This window comes from Protopterus annectens, chromosome 2.part0 (genome assembly GCF_019279795.1).
Source record: "Protopterus annectens isolate FY-2018-M chromosome 2.part0, PAN1.0, whole genome shotgun sequence".
Classification (NCBI taxonomy): domain Eukaryota; kingdom Metazoa; phylum Chordata; order Ceratodontiformes; family Protopteridae; genus Protopterus; species Protopterus annectens.
In genome coordinates this window covers 1,776,701,848-1,776,727,200 of record NC_056728.1, presented here as the reverse complement: position 1 = coordinate 1,776,727,200, position 25,353 = coordinate 1,776,701,848, and the positions used below count along the sequence as shown (strand labels likewise).

The 25,353-nt window shown below is 40.2% G+C and overlaps 1 protein-coding gene across 4 annotated transcripts in view; it reads right to left on the bottom strand.

Moving 5' to 3' along the window:
* LOC122793621 (membrane-spanning 4-domains subfamily A member 4A-like) overlaps positions 1 to 25,353 on the bottom strand; it is a 562,524-nt gene that overhangs the window by 110,720 nt on the left and 426,451 nt on the right. For 3 of the 4 annotated variants that reach the window (XM_044061808.1, XM_044061807.1, XM_044061809.1), the window contains one exon: positions 17,538 to 17,660. The exons of the other annotated variant lie outside the window; for it this stretch is intronic. In XM_044061808.1, coding sequence (XP_043917743.1) covers positions 17,538 to 17,660 — 123 coding nt within the window. The remainder of the gene's footprint in view (positions 1 to 17,537; positions 17,661 to 25,353) is intronic. 4 annotated transcript variants of the gene reach the window in all.

Here is a 25,353-nt window from a genome sequence, read left to right as displayed (position 1 = left end):
ATATATATAGCATACACCTTTCATAGGGTACATGGCAGTTTGTCCTATTTCCACACAATCCTCCCTTTTGTGTTTTAACCTGTCTAAATACACAACTGGCATAGGTACATCTCACGTAGCTTAGTGGTAGGTTACTCTGAGGATGGTGTACATGGTTGCGGGTTAGAATCCTGGAAGTGGGTATTATTTTACCTCTCAGAACAGGCACTGGTAGGGAAAGTGTGATTAATGCACATTTAAGTAGTTATAAGCAGGTTTGCCCATGGTCTGCGCAACGTTAAGCAAAGGTTAAACCTGTAAAGTTATTATTCATTTAACCGTGTTTAAGCGCCGCTTACCATCGCGCAAACCCACACAAAAACATTTACAACTGATTAAATGTGCTTTAATCAACCTGCATCTGACAGCCCTTATTCTGGCCCTCAAAATAAATTAACAGCCCTTGCAGGTCATGAACCTGGGACCATGAACAACACAGTCACTGACTTTACCACTAAGGCATCTAAGATATGTACAAATGTTATGGTGTTTAGAATATACATTTTACTACAAGCATTCCTCACTACTGAAAACAAATGTGACAGTCAGTTGGTGTACATATGTATGATACATGTTAATATTCATATGTATGTGGAATTAAGTGTTGCAATGTGACCTGACAGGGTGTATTATGGATGGGAATGTTTCTTGTTTTGTTTCTTTTTTATATTGTCCACATACTCCATGTATACCCCTCCAGTTCACTTATTGAACATCCAACCCAGGCTCTCCTTGATGCATAATTTCATTGTCCATCATTCCTACCCCCACCCCAATCTCCACATACATAACAACCATCCTTTCTGTGGTGAATTAAGTTAATATTAATAGTTATTAATTATCTAAAGACATGCTTCTGGAGCATTTCTCCCTGGGCCTCCGCTGAAAACAGGATCTGTGGAACCTAGTCGGACTTTCCCGGTCAACAAATGTTAAATAAAATAAATAAATAAAATAAATAAAGTTATAATAGCAGAGCTGCATGTGTTTTGTGTACACTTCAATTCCTTTGGATTGCTTCTGTGTCACAAAATGTGCTCATAGATGTTTATATATATGGCTATAGATGTAACTGTATATATATATATATATACATATATATATATATATATATATTTCTATCCATGTGTAGACATCACTGATGTGTGTGTATATATATATATATATATATATATATATATATATATATATATATATGTATATGTATATGTATATATATTTGTAACAGTTATACATATCTAGACTTGTATATGTTGATTCACAAACTACAGTACATTACAATTTACTGTACATGTGTACACAAAGTGACTGTCTCATTTGTGGGCAGTACTGTGGAATTCCTATAGTATAAGGTGTAGTCTAAAGACCATGAAACATAGGTACATCATACAGGGTATACGTATACAGCTCAGATGGCTTAGTGGTAAATCCCATGACTATGGTGTGCATGGTCCAGGGTTCAACACCTCTGATGCTTTAAAAATGTGTTTTACTCCAGAATAAGGCTCATTTAGGCAGTTGTAAGCATGTTTAAAAGTGTTTGTGTGACATTAAAGCAGCAATTAAACAAACGTTAAAACTTACAACCTGTGCACGCAAACACGGCCACATCTGCTAACTACTCAGGATATATACATTTCAGTGAAGTAACATCTCACCATGTGCTTACATAGCATTACATTCTCTGTTGACTTTACCCTCCAGCATACATGGGTATATATGGGTGTTTCAAATGTTTATTATACTGAAAAATGCTACCTATATATGAAAGCTGTGGTTAAGGTTTACTTTTTAACATGAAAACCATCTCTGACTTTATTGGGATTTGAACCAGGAATGCACAGGTACTATGCAAATGCTGTAACCATTACACTATTGACATTAACTTTGCTTTGGCCTATTTCCTATTTAGATTATTTCGATGTGTAAGCTAGGCTAAGCAAAGGGCGGAGGCACCCAAACCCACTGAGCTTCACTTACTCTTGAAATAAAAACATAAATTAAATGAGAGACTATAAATTAAATTCTTAACTACATTAGGCATAGCCCCTCACTGATACACTTCATGAGAAACCTTGATGTGTGAATGGGTAACAGAATATACACCCCTGGGATCATGTGTCCCAGAACCATACAGCCAGGGGGTGGGGGAGCCCCTCCAGTTGTATAGCTGCAAGACCTGTTGGTCACATTAACATGTCCTCTTTATATCACTAAGTGCCCCTATCACTTCCTGCCACCCCAGTCCTCAACAGCTTCCGGCAACTCTGCCTGGAATCACTTTCATTGGCTATGCTTGACAGAAGCAACGTTACTTCATCAATGGTGCTGAGAAAGCCAACACACTGTAGCTATGCTTCTAAATGCCCTTGGGCAGATAGCCTACTACCTATCTGTGAACCTCTAAAGTGCAGTCCATCACAGACATAATATGTGAATAAACAGAGCTTTCAGATCACAATATACAGTGAAAAATCACCATGTAGTCAGAAAACAGTTACACACAGCAAGAACATACAGAACACTGATACTTAATCACGACAAAAGCCTATCTTGGAAGCTAGAAGACTTGTATAAGTTTAACACTTTCTATTGCTTACCAGTAGGTTACCTACAGGAAAGATGAGAAACAAGCACAGATGGGTAACATGCATGCAACAATATCATACCGGCTTGCGTGTGTCAGCCTTAGATTTTGGAATACTGGCCAAGGCTATTGGCGCCCCCATGGTGCCTTTTTTAGGCAAATCTCAAAGGTGATTCCCACCTCCGTAAACAGCACAATAGCGAAATCATTGAGGGTCATGTTACTCAGTGCCAGGGATTGTAATCACAACATGCACGCACTCACAGCACTCCTCCATATCGACAACGTCGACATCTGTGCAGTAACTGAGACCTCTTTTAAGGCTCCTAAGAGCACACCAGCACTACCGGACTACAACTCATACCACATATTTCAGCCACAGAACATGGACTGACACAGACATGGAGGGGGTTTACCCATATTCATTAGGGATACCTACACCTCCAGGTTAGTGGGGCAGCATGATACCTCTGAGATCATCCATGTTTAGCTAACATCAGCCACAACTGCAGTGCAAACTGTGGCTTGCTACAGATCACCCTCCATGACCCAGGACCACCACTCCTCCTACCTGGAGACAGTGGAAAACATGACAGTTCTACCGAATACGTTGGTATTGGTCGATGTCAACTACCCTACCATTAACTGGGAAACTTACTCGAGTACTCACTTCCAGGCCCAGCGCTTCCTGGAATTTATCACCTCATATGCCCTGTGTCAGATGGTAAACTCCCTAATAAGAGATGGAAACATACTAGAAGTGGTAATCACCAACATGGGCAACAGGTGCACCACAGCAGAGGTAAACCGGTCACTGGTTAGATCTGACCATGGACTATTTACTGATGATTTCCACACCCAACCATCTCCCCCACCCAAGGAAACTACAGTAAATACCTTTTCTACAGCTAAATTCACACTACTAAAGACAGAGGTGGGAGGTTTCACAGCCCCCACGCTAAAGGAACATGCTGTAGTAAGCTAAACCTTGCCACAACAATAACTAGAAGATGCTGGAGGGACAGATTCCTGTCACAGAAACTCCCCATGCTTTGAAACTACATCCCTAAATACATTATACAGACCCCCTCACTAACACTCCTCAATAGAAACCTTGAAGAGTGGATGGGGAACAGTAGATACACCCCAGGGATCTCGCCATTGGCTCTGTTCCACAGAGAGACTGTTAATTAAACAATGGGGTAGCAAAACTGACACATTTTAGCTAGGCTTATGAATGCCCTCAGGCAGTTAGCCAAGTACCTACCTATGAACCTATGAATCTATACATACAGTATCAGCACATGCTGATAGCTTAATTTACTGTTCAGGTGTTGACTTACCTTGTGCCAATAGCGGTTGTGTGTGCAATAGTTGAGGGCTGCCTATGTTGGATGCACACAGTAGACTGCTTATACATGACAATTTAGAGGTAGTCTCGTGTGTGTGCCATCCATTTTTACTGTGTGTGCAGGTGGTGAAAGGTGTCAGTCTCTAGGTGCCTACACTGTCAGTGTGTGTGCTATATGTTCCCTCCTTGCCAAGGCATGGGCATACTGGGCACGCCTCCATCTGCCTACTGGGGGTGGCTCAGGGTGTTCATGGTCTGAGTACCTCTGTACCTGTGGGGCCCTTGGCAATGGTGGTGGGCTGTGAAGACCTTCACCACTCTGTCCCTGCTGCAGCTGTTTCCCCAGGATCATATTGTGTAGCATGGCACATACTATGAAGATGTGGGCACACTTGCCTGGAAAGTCCTGCAAGGCTCCACCAGATATGTCCAAGCAACAGAACTGTGATTTTAGCATCCCAAACACACGCTCTATGATGATTCTGGTTTGTGCGTGTGCCTCATCATGGCATTCTTGCATGGGTGTGTGTGCATTTCTGACGGGAATCACCATCCACGGTTCCAGTGCATAGCCAGCATCCCCCATCAAGTGGCCATATGGGATGCCCCCCCTGGCAAATGCCTATCTGTGAGGCATGCCAGATGTGGGAGTGGTGATAGCTTTCAGGGCTGCCAGCACACACATCCATGATAATGCCCTGGGCATTGCACACTACCTAGCAGTTGATGAAGGGGTATCCCTTGCAGTTTATGTAGTGCCTACCCTGCTCACTGGGTGGTGACTTGATGTGTATGTGCGTGCAGTCTATTGCACCCAGTACCTTCGGGTATTCTGCCACACAGTGGAAGAGATGCATATTGCTGGCCAACTTCTCCAGCGTTCGGGGGAAGTATATGTGCTCATTGGCATGTGGTAACATGATATCCAAGAATTGGTGAAGTATCCTGGATGCTGATGCCTGTGAGATCCCCATGATATCCCCAGTTGGCCTTTGAAAGGTACCTGTAGTTAGTATTCTCAGGCTTACACAAACCTTCGTATCCACTGGAATGGGTTTTTATCAAAACCCCCCACCAAAAAATTTTTTGTTTGTTTTAAAAAAGGTTTTTTTTTTGCCCCCCCAAAGGAATCGGGGAAAAAAAATTTAAAAGGGAAAAAGCCTTCATTGGGGAAAAAAAGGGTCCAAAAAAACCGGGCCAAATCAATGACCAAGGACAAACCTTTGGTAACCGAATGTGGGGAAGACACAATGGGTCTAAAAGGTGGATTTTTTACACATTTATGAATTTTGGGTATCCCAAAAATGACCCCAATTCTGGGTTCTTCTACTACACAGAATTCGTACATCTCAAAACTAATGTCACCAGACATGAGGGCTTCATACAAATGAGAATGTATTAAACGTTGACTACGATGTATGTCAAAAAGGGTGACTTCATCGTATTCATCCCTATTACTTAAAATATCAAACATTCTTGTTTTATAAGTCTCTTGTTCCATAAGGACTATGTTTCCCCCGTTGTCACTCTTCATAAACCTAATTCTGTTAGCTAATTTAAAACTTATTTAGTTATGGCATGGTGAGAGCATGAATTTATTCCATTCTTGACTAGCAAATATAATATTTCTTTTTATTCTCGTTTTGTGGACGACTTAATTTTTATTATTGAAGGTGACATTTTAACCATTGAAGCTTTCTTATTAGAAATCAATTCTTTTTCTAATTATTTGAAGTTTGTGATTGGTCATGCAGGGTTATGTGTCAATTTTTTGGACATCTCCCTTTGGTGGGACGTAGATGATGGGAGATTCCACAGTCGCATTCACCGGAAAAAAACGTTTAATAATGGGTATTTGCATTTCCGTAGTGGACATCCAAAACATATTACCAATATCCCCAGGGGGCAATTCATTAGAGCTTGCCGCATGACCTCTAGGGAGGTAGATTTATTTCAGGAATTTGAATTTATTACTTCTTTGTTTTTAGATAGAGGATATGGAAGACCCCTATTAACACAGATTGTTGCTGACATTCATCATAAACGTAAAGCTCATTATCCACCCTTATTAAATATGACATCCAATACCACTATTAATCAAATTAGTGGTGCAAACAGCAAAGAAACTAAGGGGGATTTGATTTGTTCCCTCAAAATGAATTCTGATTGCCAGCGTATACAGAGTTTGTTGGAAAAAAACTGGAGGGTTATTAAAGGTAACTCGGACATGTTTGACATTTTAGGAAATAAACCAATTTTTGTTCAAAAGAACAATTTTAATTTAAAAAGGGTTTTGGAACATCACAATAGTGGAGACATTGGGAACATAAGTAATAAAAAGGGCATGCATTGTTGCTATCAATGCAACATGTGCAGATATATTTCGTTGGGTCCTTACATTTCTGTTGTTTCAGCTGACAGGACCTTTACGGTACCGGGTTTTGTCAACTGTTGCACCCAAGGGGTCATTTACATAGCTTTATGTTCCACATGTCCGGCGTTTTACGTCGGAATGACCACCAGACATTTAAAAACCCGTATAAGGGAACACCTTTACAGTATTAAGAACAGAGATGAAACTAATGCTCTATTCAAACATTCTATTGCCTGTCTTTCTTTTAAGAAGTTTTTGTTTTCTGTCCTTGAGGTTTGCAAGAAAGACATGAGGGACGGCGATTTTAAAAATTATTTGCAACAAAGGGAGACAGATTGGCAAATTAGATTAAAATCCGACCTTCCTCCTGGTCTAAACGAAGCTATAAATGTAAAATGTTTTCTAAAACATCGTAAACTTCATGTAAATAAAGACAGAGACATTGTTTCTTTTCACTTTACTTAAACATTAGGTAAAGCTGTTTAAATAGAGTCTATTAATGTGTTTAATTGATTGATTGAACCTTTGATTGGTTTTTTAAGTATTTATAGAACTTGTGACTGTTTTGTATCATTCTGATGAAGTCTGCTGACGAAAGCGGATAATAAATTTTAATACGCTATTTCTTGGACATTCCTTTTGTATTGTTGCTTCCACCTTGGACATTTTGTGGATTTTAAGACTTTCTATTGCTTGCCAGTAGGTTACCTACAGGAAAGATGAGAAACAAGCACAGATGGGTAACATGCATGCAACAATATCATACCGGCTTGCGTGTGTCAGCCTTAGATTTTGGAATACTGGCCAAGGCTATTGGCGCCCCCATGGTGCCTTTTTTAGGCAAATCTCAAAGGTGATTCCCACCTCCGTAAACAGCACAATAGCAAAATCATTGAGGGTCATGTTACTCAGTGCCAGGGATTGTAATCACAACATGCACACACTCACAGCACTCCTCCGTATCGACAACGTTGACATCTGTGCAGTAACTGAGACCTGTTTTAAGGTTCCTAAGAGCACACCAGCACTACCGGACTACAACTCATACCACATATTTCGGCCACAGAACATGGACTGACACAGACATGGAGGGGGTTTACCCATATTCATTAGGGATACCTACACCTCCAGGTTAGTGGGGCAGCATGATACCTCTGAGATCATCCATGTGCAGCTAACATCAGCCACAACTACAGTGCAAACTGTGGCCTGCTACAGATCACCCTCCATGACCCAGGACCACCACTCCTTCTACCTGGAGACAGTGGAAAACATGACAGTTCTACCGAATACGTTGGTATTGATCGATGTCAACTACCCTACCATTAACTGGGAAACTTACTCGAGTACTCACTTCCAGACCCAGCGTTTCCTGGAATTTATCACCTCATATGCCCTGTGTCAGATGTTAAACACCCTAATGAGAGATGGAAACATACTAGAAGTGGTAATCACCAACATGGGCGACAGGTGTACCACAGCAGAGGTAAACCGGTCACTGGTTAGATCTGACCATGGACTATTTACTGATGATTTCCACACTCAACCATCTCCCCCACCCAAGGAAACTACAGTGAATACCTTTTCTACAGCTAAATTCACACTACTAAAGACAGAGGTGGGAGGTTTCACAGCCCCCATGCTAAGGGAAAACACTGCTCAAGATACAGAAAGATTTACAAATGCACTCTATAAGCACCTACAAGGATGTATGGATCATGCCATCCCTGGTAAACCAAGACTCGCTCCTCCTAGACAAGGACACCAGTCTGGTGGACCCCTGCAATAAACAGGCTATACAACAGTAGGACAGTAGTCCAGAAAAACAGCAAAACCCAAGAAGGGCAGACATCCATGACCATTAGTAAAAAACATAGGTCCCTCATGAAATCATCCAAGGCTAACATCAACAGGAAAATAGGCAGGGATTTGAAAGATAACCACAAAGTGATAAAACACAGATTTGCACTGTGCCGGTGCAATATAGCACAAAATATACTGACCCTACTGATATCGCCAACATCCTTGCAGATACATTCAGTGCAAACTTCACCCCCTCAAGAGCCCACAACAATACCCGGAAAGTACAGTATCCTAGACATCAGAGACACACAGGTCGAAATGGCCCTCTCAGATGGCAAAACACACCATCAATGGAGGCAGATGGTGTCCCAGACTGCATCTTGCAAACACTACAAGACAAACTAACCCCCACCTAATTAAGCTTTTCAACCTCAGCCTCTACACAGGCTATATGCCCATACAATAGCGCATAGCAACGGTTATTCCACTCCACCAAGGTGGAAACACAACTGACCATGGTAACTACCATCCCATAAGCCTGACTAGCCTGGTCTGCAAAGCTATGGAGTGCATCCTCGTGGCATTCATTGACAAAGACATTGGTAACCTCCAAAGACTTGACCCAACTCAGGTCAGCTTGGTCGAGTGTAGATCATGCCTACTGAACCGGTTTGACATCTTACAGACAGTTACCAAGACATTAGATGTGGGGAGAGGTGGTTCACACATACTACCTGGACCTCAACAAGGCTTTTGACACCATTCCCCACTCAGGTATTATTGATAACCTCACCTGCCTGTACATAAACCCATATATCACAGGATGGGTTGACAACAGGCTTGCACACAGAACCCACATGGTAAGACTAGTAGCCTCCAGGTCCAACTCTTAACCAGTTACAACTGATGTCCCACAGGACTCAGACCTGGGACCCCTACTGTTTGGCATATACTTCTCAGAGGTACAGGCAAACACAGGTGAACTACGGCAGACCATGTTTGGCAATAACTGCAAACTGGGAGCCATAATTGACAGTCCAGCTGACACAGATATCCTTCAAGGGGCCTCACAGAGACCAATACAGGGTTTCAAAGTCATGGACTCCAGCTAAGTGCCACAAACTGCATGGTCATTCCATTTTGGAAAAACTAAACACCCACATATTAACACATAAGTGGCAGCCACTTTAATACAGACAAGGTAATAGGGTATCTGGGGACTAAGGTAGATAGTGATCTCTCCTTTGACAATCATATCTCCAAAGTAGTTGGGACATCCTTCTATATAGGCCATCTGATTACTAAAGGGTTTGCATCTAGACATACTGAGGTTATAGTGCCCCTTTGCTCATCACTCATCAGTCCCATCATAGACTATAATAACCCATTTGAGATGTACATCAGAAGACGTCCGACAGCTGGAAGGTCCACAAACATACCTCGCCAAGAGGATTACTGGCCTCAAACATATGTCCTATGCAGCCAGACTGAATAAACTCTTGCTTTACTCAGTGGCATCTCGTTTACTCAGAGATGATCTCTGCTGGCCAACAAAGCCACGTCCAACTCAGGCTTGATGGATATGCTCCACCTATGGGAATCCATGTCACAGTCAGCCACACGCTGTAGTAAGCTAAACCTTGCCACAACAATAACTAGAAGATGCTGGAGGGACAGATTCCTGTCACAGAAACTCCCCATGCTTTGGAACTACATCCCTAAATACATTATACAGAGCCCCACACTAACACTCCTCAAAAGAAACCTTGAAGAGTGGATGGGGAACAGTAGATACACCCCAGGGATCTCGCCATTGGCTCTGCTCCACAGACAGACTGTTAATTAAGCAATGGGGTAGCAAAAGCTGACACATTTTAGCTAGGCTTATGAATGTCCTCAGGCAGTTAGCAAAGTACCTACCTATGAACCTATGAATCTATACATACAGTATCAGCACATGCTGATAGCTTAATTTACTGTTCAGGTGTTGACTTACCTTGTGCCAATAGCGGTTGTGTGTGCAATAGTTGAGGGCTGCCTATGTTGGATGCACACAGTAGACTGCTTATACATGACAATTTAGAGGTAGTCTCGTGTGTGTGCCATCCATTTTTACTGTGTGTGCAGGTGGTGAAAAGTGTCAGTCTCTAGGTGCCTACACTGTCAGTGTGTGTGTGCTATACATTCCCTCCTTGCCAAGGCATGGGCATACTGGGCATGCCTCCATCTGCCTACTGGGGCTGGCTCAGGGTGTTCATGGTCTGAGTACCTCTGTACCTGTGGGGCCCTTGGCAATGGTGGTGGGCTGTGAAGACCTTCACCACTCTGTCCCTGCTGCAGCTGTTTCCCCAGGATCATATTGTGTACCATGGGACATACTATGAAGATGTGGGCACACTTGCCTGGAAAGTCCTGCAAGGCTCCACCAGATATGTCCAAGCAACAGAACTGTGATGTTAGCATCCCAAACACACGCTCTATGATGATTCTGGTTTGTGCATGTGCCTCATCATGGCGTTCTTGCATGGGTGTGTGTGCATTTCTGACGGGAATCACCATCCACGGTTCCAGTGCATAGCCAGCATCCCCCATCAAGTGGCCATATGGGATGCCCCCCCTGGCAAATGCCTATCTGTGAGGCATGCCAGATGTGGGAGTGGTGATAGCTTTCAGGGCTGCCAGCACACACATCCATGATAATGCCCTGGGCATTGCACGCTACCTGGCAGTTGATGAAGGGGTATCCCTTGCAGTTTATGTAGTGCCTACCCTGCTCACTGGGTGGTGACTTGATGTGTATGTGCGTGCAGTCTATTGCACCCAGTACCTTCGGATATTCTGCCACACAGTGATGCATATTGCTGGCCAACTTCTCCTGCGTTCGGGGGAAGTATATGTGCTCATTGGCATGTGGTAACATGACATCCAAGAATTGGTGAAGTATCCTGGATGCTGATGCCTGTGAGATCTCCATGATATCCCCAGTTGGCCTTTGAAAGGTACCTGTAGTTAGTATTCTCAGGCTTACACAAACCTTCGTATCCACTGGAATGGGTTCCCCTCTGTTTGTTCTGGCTCTGAGGCATGGCCGGCACAGCTCTACAAGTTGCTGTAGGGTGTCCCTGTCCACCGTGTAATGCTCTACTATCTACAGATGATGTATCACCTGGTAGGTTAGCCTGGGTCTGAACACTCTTCTCCTCCTCTGGTGCCTGGGGTGGTTGTAAGCATCATCCTCCACACCACCTACAGTCTCCAACACATGCTGGTGGGTCAAAGCTATGGCAACCCCTAACATGTACATATTAAAAGTTCTCCATTTGTATACACCAATGATGCAGAGTGTATGGGAATACACAAGTGTGTGTGAGGTGCATACACACTTTATACTATTGTGCTATGTATACTGCTGATGTCATTGGGTGTGTATGAGCAATTCCAGCTGCAGGGTATCTTAATTATGGGTTTTACAGTGAGTACTGCAAGTGTGGGGCCTTTAGTGGGGAGTTATGCTTGCCTGCCTTAATTAATCTGTTGCCATTTAATTCACTTTTATACTAGGATCCCCTCCCATTATCGGCATGCCTCCACCTGCCTTCTTTCTTGTTTTGTACTTTCCCTACCCAGTCATGTGTTTGTTCTGCTGTGACACTTTACTGTTTTCTTTGCAGTACAGACCCCCCTTTTCTGTTCTGCAGGTAGCTGCTTGCAGCCTTGTTAGCTGTTGTCAATGGCCCACTGTTGGTTCCTAGGTGTTAATTAGTCATTTGTACTCCAATTTCCCTGCTGCAGCATTTCCTTATTTTTTTCCTATATCCTTCCTGTTTCAGCACCGGTGTACGTCTCGCAAACCCATTTACTGAGTTTAAGCGCGTTTTAATCTCCATTCACATGCATACTCAGTTACATTGTGTGCTCTCAGCTAAGCAAAGCTATAGCCAGTTGAACACACCCCTTTCCTGCAGCTTTGCTTAGCTACGGGACACCGGATTAGCAATGCTCCAATCTGCTTACAGCAAAGGTGACACACCCCTCTCTTGATGTAATTTCTATCTCAAGGGCACACCTCAGTGTTATAATGCTACGGTGTGAGGTGCATCCTTACACCAGTGGGGAATCTGTGATTCACTATTACTCCTCTCATTTGCATGGCATTGCCTACTAATTCCTAGCTACCTCGCAAAACACTGTCACAGCCCCTTAGCAACCCTTGCACTATGGCGTGGTGTAACATGCCTGCCATTGACTATTATGGGAAAATCATGATATGAGTTACATTGCAATTTATTCTATATTTTTCTATTTTCCTTGCGATCCGGTTTGCTCGCCGCTGCCCTGCGCTTAAACTTCGCGATAGTGCGAAAAATGAAATTAAATGTTCTTCTTATATTTTGTACATTTTTTTATGCCAGTGGCGATATATTTAGCCATTGGCATATATTAACAATATAATACATGTGTTTGGCTGGCTGTCATGGCTTCGCTTTTATGTTTGCAAAAATGTAAACCATTTTTTACGGTTTACATTTCTGCATGCTTACATTACACCTGCACCACTGGATCGCTAAATGCCTTCATTTGCATGCTACACTGCTGCAAATGGGGTAATTAGCATACAGGGGCTGGGAGCTGTGCAGGCATAGCATGAGCAGGTAGTGCACGTGGAAACAGCTCGTACCTGGATCACTTGCCAGACATACTTTGGTGTTGGAGTGCCAACGCTACGCCTGCACATGGCGCAAGCTTCATGAATCCTGGGGGATAACTGAAAAAACATGAAAGGGTAGGGTGTCTAAAATTGTTTGCCTTTGTAGCATTGCAGAGATGATATTATCCATATATTTTTTAACTTGTTACTCATATATTCATAAAAAGCAAGTTAAAGATACAGTGCCTTGATAGGAGACAGAAGAAGCTTAGTGTTTGTAAGGTAGGGTCTATATTATATACTCAAATGTTTAGCTTGTCGAACACCTAAACGTCGACAGCTAAACAGCGAAAGCTTACAACCGCGAGCAGCCACTTTTGCAAATTTTTTCAAAGGGAAAAAATTTGCTTGCCCGTCAAACACTAAAACAAACTTTGAAACCCTAATTAACTGGGGGGCTCTGCCCCCCACATCTCCTATGTGAGGGGTCTGTGCCCCCCTCACCCCCCTAACTAAATATACCAACTCCAAGATTGCTCTCCATTAGGGAAAAGGGCAAATTCCTGATAATGGCCAAGCAAATTTTTTTCTTGAAAAAAATTGCAGAAGTGGTCATTCCCAGTTGTAAGCTTTTGCTGTTTAGCTGTTGACACTTAGGTGTTCGACAAGCTAGATCTTCACTGTTCTAATATAGACCTGAAAGGTATTAAAACATCTAATATTTTCATATTTATATTAATATAACCAAAACCAAGGGTTACTCAAAAATGTAGCATTTATGTGTAGAGCTATTTAAGTCAATTTTTTTTTTATTTTTATATATGTTCAGAGAACGTGGCTTGTTATCCATTTCAAGTACATGCATTTGCAGTTCATTAAACTAGAGCTACTGTTTCCAATCATAAGCGTGGGTCTTGACACCTCAAAAATGAAATACACATGAACCAAGATAAAATGAGTTTTGAAACTTACTGTTGCAATTGCAAAGTGTTTTTGAAGTGTTTTTATATACACACACTAACACTGAGATTCCTATACCTCCGAGTAAGGGGAGTACTCTGAGATACCACAGTTTTACACTAGCATTTTCCCCCCAAGTTTTCACTTTAATTTCCAATATTCTTATCAGAGATCTGTTGCTACAGTGCTCTTATTGCTGTTTTATGCTACCATCCTCTTAATAACTATACCACCCCATAAATAAGTTTGTAAAACTTCAGTGACTCCACCACTGGGTGCTTCCACATGACTTTTACTATGCTCAGCTTATTGCTAGAAAATATTTGAAACCTATGTACACACACCTATATTTAGTTTTAATTTCTTACAAAGACATAAGTAGCACTCTAGTGAACTCCTCCTTCCCTTTATTACCAGACATATTTTGTGATCAGCTGATCATTTGTTGTGAAATGTCTCCATTTCAGATAAGTGAGGCCAGAACCGGATCCAGCACTGTCTGTGGCCTGTGTTGTTTGTCGGAGGGGGGCCACTTTGCTTATAAAAAAATTAAAAAAAAAACTTCAGTAAAAAAATAAATAAATCTGTAAAACAAACCTCAGAAACCCTAACTCACAGAAATGTCTTCATGGGAGATTTTGATCTTGGCAGCAGACAGAAAGCTCCAGAAACAATAGTATATGTCTATGTGAGAGATCTGATTTGAGCACATCAGAGAAACTCTGTGAGCATTCATTTATAACAACATGCATGGGAAATTGCAGCATTTCCTCAAAACATAATGAATTTGTTCCCACACAGTGAGTGCATAAGCAATTGTATTTACAGTGAGTGTGTGTGTGTGTGTGTGTGTGTGTGTGTGTGTGTGTGTGTGTGTATGTGTGTGTGTGTGTCTATAATGCCCTAGGTAGGGGTAGTGTCTAATTAAGTGATTTTGCTCAGAGCCAAACCCTGAACCTTAATTATTGATAAGCAAGTGCCTTAAACCATCATATCAACTACCAGGTCTCCTTAAATTCTCAGGTGCTGCATTCCTGAGTGTGTCATCCTTTGGATGAGATGCCTAGTAACTATAAGCTGGTTGTTGGTTTGCTGGCCATTCCTTATTGCATATCGCCAGCACGGCATTTTTTTAAATGTAACATAGGCAATTTATTCTTCAAGTGCAGCAGACACTAAATTTGTAGATGAATTACTGAAATCTAAAGTTGCTTGCCAAAAGCAAACTCTGCATTAGTAATAGTTATCTTTGATGAGGAATTATTTAGCTGGTGTTTACTTCTGCAGAGATTGTTCATGTTGACTGGTAGATTATAATTACAGCAGTTTGAGTGGCCTCTTATGGTTGAAATGTTCTAAAATGGTTAGTTTTGTCATTATTAGTCCATATATTGTGTTTCACTGCTTACTAAAAAACATACAAAACTACAAATTTAAAACACACTGTAATAAGTATTGCTTTATTAAACAAGGAATATAACTTAATACAATCAGGAAGGTGAATTAAAGAATAAATGCATTTATGCACATTCCTAAAAATATGTGCAGGGGCCCATCGTTTAAAACCAGTCCAAAGGTACACTTAATCTGTCATTGGTCAGATGCATTTTCAATGAATGTGGGTTTTAATACAGTTTTAATGAATGTGAGTTTCAAGGACAGAGATATTTACTGTTGTTCATGCTAAGTCTGTTTTCGTTGCAGACTGTATTGTTTTGTTAAGCAAATGGCAACTGATGTTTGTGCTATAAAATTTGAATTAAATTTTTAAATTAAATCCAAATATCTTTAATCACTGTAGAAGTAAAGAAAATAGTATGTACACTGAGATATAAGGACAGTGTTTATGGTGAACGGGGATAGTCAGGGGGCACTGAATGGCTGCGGGGGGAGGGGAGTTGTGGCAGGAGGGGCCTGATCCATTACCCTGCCCATTTGACCATGATCTAGCTCTGAGTAAGTCAGGACCTTTAATATAATCCCTTCCCTTTGCAGCAGACTGCCTGAATAGCTTTGAATATCAATAACTTCCACCATCTTTCAAATGTGAACTTTCAACCCTCTCCCTAAATCATTGTGCAGATCTTAAAAGAAGCAGAAAACAAAAAGACACTGAATACTGTGCTGTAGCGTCTTAGTGTCTTTGTCTTACTGGAGCAACATGACATTTATTTCTTTATTTTTTTCCTTAAAAGTTCCACCACATTTATTTCCTTCTACAGGCCATTGCTACTCTGTATGATGCTTTCGGCCAACTATATGCCCTTTTATATATCTGCAGAATCTATGTGTTTAAAAATGCTGACTGAGGATGATTTATTTTCACTGCCATCCACAAACGTTTGATAAGTCTATACCAAAGAGAAGCCTGCAGCTTTCTTTAATTTCTGAGGCACCTAGTTATTATATTCTGAAACCACAACACAGACTGCATTACACAAAACAAACAGCTACCCTACTTGTTGCCAGGCAGATAAATTATATTGCATCCTCACCATAACATCTAACAATGGTACCATAATTTCCCCAGAACATTCTACTAAACTACTAGGAGTAATCATCGACAACAACCTTAACTTTGATGCTCACGTCAACGAAACTATTAAAACGGTTAATAAGAAACTAGGCTCTTTATACAAGATTAAACAATTCCTAACCCCATCTGCTAGGACTGTGATTGCCCATACATATTTGCTATCAACCCTTCTTTTTGCCTCACACATCTTCACAAACCTTAGCAAATCAGACCTCAATAAACTTATTAACTTCTGCAATAATATTGCCAGATTTGCCACAGGATAAGCTTATAGAACCCATCACTATCAAAACCTTAAATCGCTAGAGTGGCTAGAACTATCCTACCAACTTCAATATAACCAACTAATAGTTGTTCACAGAGTTCTTTACCAACCAGACATCACACCCATACTGAAAAATATTATCACCCCCTACAGCAACCTAAAAGCACTCTGCTCCTCCAACAGAACGCTAGTACAAACTGTTAAATCCAACAATTCAGCTGGTGACTCACTATTTTTCAACTTTGTTGGTAAAACCTGGAACTTACTTCCTGCAGAACTTACTACAGTTCTTTCCTTAACCCAATTCAAAATATCTCTTAAAAAATACCTAAAAATGCATTGGCTTTGTCCCTGTACAGACCCTAACTAACCCCCACTCAAATATCAACTATAAATGAAAACCTTATTACAGGAAGAAACTTTCATTGTATTACTCTGAATCTGTAACTGTTTAGAAAACCGAGTATATGTCTCTTACCTACTAGAAAGTACTAAAGTAATCACTATAAATGTATGTGATCTCCCTTATCAATTAGTAATGTCCAACTTTTTCCTAAAAATTAATAATCTCCATCTATTTCCTGTGTGTACTCTAGAAAATCTTGAACATATGTGAATATGCTGCTGAACAAATGTCCATTTTGTAATAATTCAATGTATGTATAGATGTTATGTATGTCTGGAGCTTTTCTTGCCAGGCCTCTGCTGAAAATGGACCTATATCCAGTCGGACTTTCCCGGTTAACACATGTAAAATAAAATAAAAATAAATGATGCTCTCACCAGAAGGGAGGAGTAAAAAAGGGTTGTTAGCCAGGGTGATTTTACAGTTACGGTACTGCTGGAGGAAGCATCAAACTACAAGTCAGATATGTAGAGCTCCAGGCTGCTGAAGTGGCCTGGATAAGATAGCAAACTCATTCAGCAAGATAATACAAAAAAAAAAAATAATCAGACAAAATTCATTTGCTTACCACTCCCACGTCTCTTAATCTGTATCTGATATAATGGACGTGCACAAAATAAAATGAGTAAAGAATGATGCTGATCACGGCTGCAACTGAACTGACAATATTGAAGGCCATGCTGGTATTAACCTAGAAGTAAAAAAGACAACACTATATGACTATTTAAGTCAAATGTCATTCAAGTATTTTTAAGTACCACTGGCTCCAGGGCTATTTCACAACTCATTAGTGGCATTCCTTAATACTTATGCTCATGGCCCACTTTCTGTAATTGAACAATTATAATCACCCACAATGACATGAGGAAGCCCACATTTGGATTTACATGACTGACACACAAGACCAACATACTGATTCAGCTTGATGATGAGGCCACATGATTAGCAATATTTCATTTAAAATGTAAATAGAATAAGTCTGATTCATTGTCAATGGCAGATGATACCAAGAAAGAAAAAAATAAGGCAACTATTATCAAGCACAACAGTACGAACCTATGAACCTATGAATCAAATGAAGGGTCAACATACATTTATTTATTTATTTTATTTTACATTTGTTCACCAGGTAGAGTCCTGATGGGAAAGTAGCCCGTTTTCAGTGGAGACCCAGGGAGAAAAGCTCCATAACAATAGTACAAAAAGATTACAAACTTTTTAAAAAGATTTACAAATAATATACAAAAATGTTTAACAGTTGCCAACAATCACAATTTACAAAAAGGGAATGTAAAAACAGAAAACATTACATTTCCTAAGCCTTGCTGCAGAAAGTTATATGAAACTCATTAGATATATAATAAAATAAACCATTGTGGCATTTTCATTTGGAAGAAGTAAGAAAAGGAGAAGATAACAGAAAATAAATATTTGATTGACGGCATGAGAAACTAATCAGGAGTATTACAGGAGCATAGCCGTTGGTGAGTAAAGTATTCCTTTAGGAGCTGTTTGAAACTATGACTATCTGTTTTATAGGATATTCTGGGGTAATAATTCCACTGTTTGGCTATTTTGAAGGAGAAGAGAGAGAGCCACCAAAGTAATTATGGGACTTAAGTATAAGATTACCAGATGATCTAAGGGTCCTGGGGTTGCACTAGGTTGGAGAGTGCAGGGCAGTTTTCAGGTTTGTGGATAATAGAGTGGGCAGTGGTGAGCTGATTAAGCAATAACAGATTGGGAATTTCAAGACAGTGTAGTTTTTGAAAAGCAAGGCAATGATGGGTCCTGTTGGGTATATTAGCAGCAAATTATGTTATTTTGTTACAGCAGGAATCAAGTAGATGTAAATCAGACATGCACAGGTTAGTGAAAAGTTGAGAACATTTGAGGAGAGTAGATAGAATATGGGATCTGGCTGTGGCTAGTCTGGCATTTTGAGTAAGGTAAGGTTTGGCCCTATATAGAGCACCAAGTTTGATGTGAACTTTCTTAATTGTGTGTTATAATGTCAGTAAACCATTATTAGTTCAAAAAAGTTAAGCTAGCTAAACTTCTACACAGCTAACACTGTAAATACTAAATAATAGGCACCCTGTGTTAAGCAGTCATTAGAATAACCATGTTACTTAATGGGAAGCACAGCAGTGCAGTGGTCAACATTACTGACTTGTAGTACTTGAATCTCCTGGTCATTTCTCAGCTGGGATTTCTCCTCTGCTAATTTTGCATATCCTCATTGTGTCTTGGTGTACTTTTGCTGAACACCTTTGCTTACTTTCCCATCCCAAATACATGCAGTAGGCGAAAAACAATCCTCCAATAATTGTCCGTGCAAGCACAATGCGGTGAATGAATATGCATATACACTCAATGAGGGACTGGCACATCCTTCAAAATTAGATTCTCTACCTTGTACACACTGAGTGATGGGCTAGCTTCCAGATCCCCCACAACACTGAACTGGATGAGATAGGTAACTGGAAAATGAATGGGTGAATAAATATAACCTGACTAGTTTTATCACTTAAATATCATATTGTCCTATTATCTTATCAAACCTAGGTATCCAACCTATTCTTTATAAACTCCTAAACAGAAACTTATCATTTAAGCCTTAACATATGACATCTTGTGAAATTCTTTAAAGCAGTGTGCACTGTGAACATCTTTCAGTCTTTTAATACAATTTGAAGTTTATGGAGTCAGTCATCATTGATAGCTCCCTTATAAACACAATCCAAGATTATAACTCACTAAGTTACAACTCTTTAACAACTTATCTTCTCAGCACCAAGTAAGAAGCCTACTGTGGAACATATTGAGGGAGAAGCCTCTAAGAAGATAATGCTTTCTCTGCTGAGTATACATTTCTTCCACTGTTTGCCAATCTTGCTTTATTATTTCCATCATCTTGTTATGGCTTTCTTGGCTGTTATCATCACAATTAGAAGTAGTACTTAATTTGGAGCCCCGCTTTGCTGTCCATACCTCTTAACCTAGAAACATCAAAAAATCTGGACAAAGGCCAATGAAAAGTAGATATAACTGTTCAAAAAAATCAGGGTGCTAATTAACATAAAATATGCATGCATAATGATTTAACACCACCCACCCCACTGGAATTGTGGGATACCAACATGAAGATTGAACTCACACACTAAATAATAACAAATAACAGCAAACATTTGAATTTCAGACTTCATATCCCTCTTCTAGCAACTATCTGAGTTTACAGGAGTACTAATATTTAAAATATGTCCCTATTTTTGGGGCTTTGTCCCACCATTATTTTTGGTTTTGTCCAGATTTCTTGATCTGAGAGATTGAGATGTATAAGCAATAGTATTCAATCCATTTTCTGAGAAAAGCAATTTACACAATTAATTGGATGCCAAGCTGTTCTCAAAAGAGACGGACTTACAAAAGCAAAACCACAGAATGGCATATTTTCATTTACCCCTCCTTTAAAATGATAACATTATCTTATAATAACCATTGCAAAAATAATTAATACTAATCATTAAACTATATGGGCATAGCTCTCGGTCTTCCATCTTCAAAGTGTAGCAGTGGCATGCAATGTAGGGCAAATGGACCATAGTGGTGCATTTGTTTACAACTTCAGCTAGGACGCTCACTGCATGGTTAAAATGTATAATTTCATACATACAGAAAGCTCTTATGGTGAATTAAATGATTCTGTATTATTTGCCATGGATATAACTGTTAAATATGCATGACAGACACTTTAATTGTAGAGCATGAAATCTTTAAGACCCGCAAATGAGGACAGTTTCACATAGGAATGACATGCAGTTGCAAGATACATATGTGACGTGTATGTAGGCTAAAGAAAATGTAGGGATACCTGTTCTCATTGGTCATCAAAAACATTACAATGGCACAAAACTTCTGACTGGGAATAAGGACTGTGTAATTACTTTATTTTATAAAGCCAACATTCAAGGACAGCTCAGTAGGTTAACTAACAACGTGAAAAAAACTACAGTGTAATAAGGTCAAACTCAAACAAAGTCAAGATTAAAGTTAACAGAATTAACTGAAAAAAAAGTAAGCAGACTCTTGACATTCAAACAAAAGGTGCAGGTAGGAACCGTTATTTGAATAAAGGTATATTTTTAGACCAAAATTGCATGAAGCCACTAAAAGCTCTACTTTGCACAGTGCAGCTGTAAGTTGCAAATCCATGGTGAACACAGCAAATGGGCACGTAATTAGTGCATTCACACCACATACTTTCACAGCTCTCAGTAATGCTCAACAGTAAAATTTTTTAAATAAATCATCCATAACTCTATTGCAACGTGCAAACATTTCAAAACCTAAACATGAGCCATTTTTGTAAGTTGCAAATCCGAAGTGAACGTGTAAAATGGCCAGGTAATTAGTGCATTCACACCTCATACTTTCACAGCTTTCAGTAACACAACACTTTTTAAATAAATCATCCATAACTCTGCTGCAACGTGCAAACATTTCAAAACCTAAACATGAGCTGTTCCTGTAAGTTGCAAATCCATGATGAACATGGAAAATGGGTACGTAATTAGTACATTAATGCCTCATACTTTCACAGGTTTCAGTAATGCTTAATATGTTTTAAATAAATCACCCATAACTCTGTTGCAACATGCAAACATTTCAAAACCTAAACATGAACCGTTTCTAAGCAGTCAGAAAACTGCACTGCACGCATGCTTATGTTCTACCCAATTTATGCACCTCTCCTCTCTGCTACCTAAAACAAACCACAGAGGTGGTGGCAAATATACTCACTGGATGTGACAAGTTTCTTGTTCAGGTCATCATGACCCCAAAATCAACTGTGTGCCCAAATGATGTATACAAACCTTATACCAATGTCAATTGAGGGAAAAAGGCAAAATTCCGGCAGCAGCTCAGCTAGTAAGCAAAGTGTTGAAGGATGCCAAATCTGAACAGTCCAAGCAAAGAAATGACATTACTGGTCACCAACTAGCTGATATACAACTAGTAGCAACAATGTCATAACCACAATGTGAAACTCCCTCACGACAGCCCCAGTCTCTGACTCTGACAGGAATTCAGGAAGCTGATGTCAAGTCACATGCCCCCGCACATTTATGATTTTGCGGATATACTGGCGATGCGTGATGATATCAGCCTAACTTAAAATTATAACAAAAAAAAATGGGAATTGAAGGGGCCACTTGGAAACTCATGGCACTCTATTATTTTGCCCTCAAAACCAGTACACACCAAGGAATTTGGTACAGTTGAGAGGTCTGTTGCTGTCATACCTCTCAACTGTGCAGAGTTTCACAAAATGTCCAGATTTGTGCCTCATAATTTTGGTCTGTTTTTCATAAAATTGTAGTTTTCAGGCAAATTAGTGGCAAGTCATTAAAGTCTGAAGTTAGAAAATAATGACAGACATTCGAGTTTCAAACTTCATACCCTCCAGAAGCAAAACCTGTTATTCTATCAACTTTCTAAGTTTGTAAGAGCAATATTTAAAAATTGTCCCTATTTTTGACCCTTTGTCCCACTTTTATTTATGCCATGTCCTGATTTCTTGCCTTAACAGGTTGAGAGGTATGTTTGCTGTCCATCCTCGTTTTAACAAAAAATATCCTGGGAATAGCTTGAAAGAATCTTTACATTTAAGTTTTTTCAATGTCCTTCTGTAAGATACTTAACCCTGAATATGGCATAAGAAAGGGGTCCCATGTTCCCTTGTTCTATCCTGCTCTTAAAATCTCAATTATCATTGACAGTGGAGTACATATCCTCCTATATTCAGAGTTAAGAAGGTTCTGTGAAGGCACTTCTTAACCAAAACTATCCATAGTAGTGATAATGTATAAAAAGCTTGTCCTTTTAACACTGAAGACTTCCTTATTCAGAGATGACCATCCTATCTCTTGCAGAAAATAGTTCCCATATATCAGGTTTCAGGCACTGCACTGTCAGAGGACAGCAGAATCACAAAATTCAGTGCTGCCATAAAGAATTAACCCTGAATGTACCTAATTTGGGTAAAGTATCAAAAGAAGAAAATCCTGTAGGCCTTGGACAAATCCCTAATTTTGTTAGTCAAGTAATGCTTGGTCTGCCTAAACAAGAAGCAGTCTTGGCTTGACAACTTATAGTTACAATGAGTCATTACAAAAGTCGGGTTTAGGTGCCTAGGCAGTAATATATTTCCCTGTGGTACATTTGGTTGGGGACACATGGCTGAAGTGACATCCAGATGCAAAGAAATATAGCTGTTGTGAATTCCGTGTGGACAAAGAGAAGCACACACTGTCATGCCAACAGATTTAATAAGCAAGTGGGGCAGAAGAAGTAATGAGTATTGTGCTCAGAGTACAGTACATGCTTATGTAACTACAACATGTAGAAGTGTGTGATAGCATGGAAGAAATCCTGCATCCTACCGTAGACACATTTATGCTCTGTTACACATTTGGGGTACAGTTCCCTAGACACTGTGAAGGGGGTAGTGGTCCACCTACACCAATTATAAAGGCACTGCCCATTATGCACTGCATTTTTAGTGCCACTGACATGCCCATTGGCCAGCCTACTGCTGATGCCTGCCATGCTGCCTGCTGTCTCATGTTACATTGGAGGTCATGGATATTATCTTCCCCCTTGTGCATTTGGTTGTTGAAGTTGCGAGCAGGGCACTGCATTCTTCTCTTTGTCAAAAGGGAATCCCCCAACAGTCATATTTCTCTGCAGCTGAATGCCATTTCAGCCATGTATCCCCAACCAGATGAGCCACAGGAAACTGTCACACTGCCTAGGCACCTGAACCCACAAATGTTACCACACCATCCTTACCAAGAAACTGGGCCCATATTCATAGACCTTAGTCTTACCAACTTCTGAAAAATAGGATGCTGGCTACCAGGTGCAAATGCTATCACACTGTTACACAATGCCAGTGTCAAAGGCCTTTGGCTAATAAAGTTCACAGATGATTGCAAACTCTGAACAGTCACTGACTTCCCTCAAGATGAGAACACCCTTCAGGAATGTCCAAAACAGACAAACTCTTGGTGCCAAAGTTGTAGATCAGAGTGTGTGCTGTACCTTTAAGAAGCTTTCCAGTCAGTGGGCGCATGCATATATGTACTGAGCACGTGCAGGCAGCAGTGCCATTTTGAGTGAGCAGTAAGCATGTATGAGTGAAGTAGTCAGTCAGTTTGTTAATTCATTTAAGTTTATGTTTTCAATTCTCCATCCTGATGTGTTTGTGTGTAATAAATTACTTAAATGAACACCCAAGTCTCTTCATCTTATTGAGATGCACAAGATGAGTGACATGGTATCCTTGTGCTATTATAGTAGATGATATTCTAGTTGGAGGCTATGGTGAAGTCGAACATGATAAAAACCTCAGGAAAGTTCTGGAACAAGCTCGTGAAGTGAATCTTAAGCTGAATCCTCAGAAATGTAAATTCTGGCTAAGAGAAATTACTTATGTTGGTCATTTATTTACTAGTTCAGGCTTACAACCAGATCCTTCCAAGCAAACAGCAATTCTTGAGATGCCAGCTCCAGACAATGTCCGATCTTTACAACACTTTCTGGGCATGGTCAACTATTTGGGCAAGTTTATCCCAGATATCAGTGAACTTTCAGCACCACTAAAAGAGCTGACATGCAAAAATGTAACTTGGTCCTATTTGGAATAACACCAGAGAGCATTTGAAGTCCTGAAACAGAACATTGCCAGTCCATCAACTTTAAGATCCTATGATGTTTACAAACCAGTAACTCTTTCCTGTGGCATTTCTAAGTTTGGTCTTGGTGCAGTCATTCTGCAAGAGGATAGACCAATAGTCTGTGCATTGAGAACTCTTATCCAAACCAAGACGCAGTATGCACAAATTGAAAAAGAACCCTTGGCAATTGTGTTTGCATGTTCGAAGTCCCATGATTATATTTATGGCCTATCCAAGTAGAAATTGATCAGCAACCTCTAGTTACTATTTTGAAGATGCCAGTGCATACAGCTCCTGCAAGATTACAATGTATGATGCTCAAATTGCAAAAGTACAATTTCAAAATGGTCTGTACAAAAAAAAAAACTTCTTTATCTTGCTGATACTTTATCCAGATCATCCAGAAATACCACAGAACAGCATGACAATGAGAACCTTGATTTTTAAGTCATGGAAGTGAGAACTTTTTCTTCCATATGACTTGATGAGCTTAGAAGTCACACAGCTTCAGATACAAATCTTCAAACGCTCAACCACTTTATCCGTCAAGGATGGCCGTCAAAGCAATCTTGTTTATCACTAGACATGCAGCAGTAGTTTCCTTACAGAGATGAGATTTTGATGGAAGATGGTATCATCATG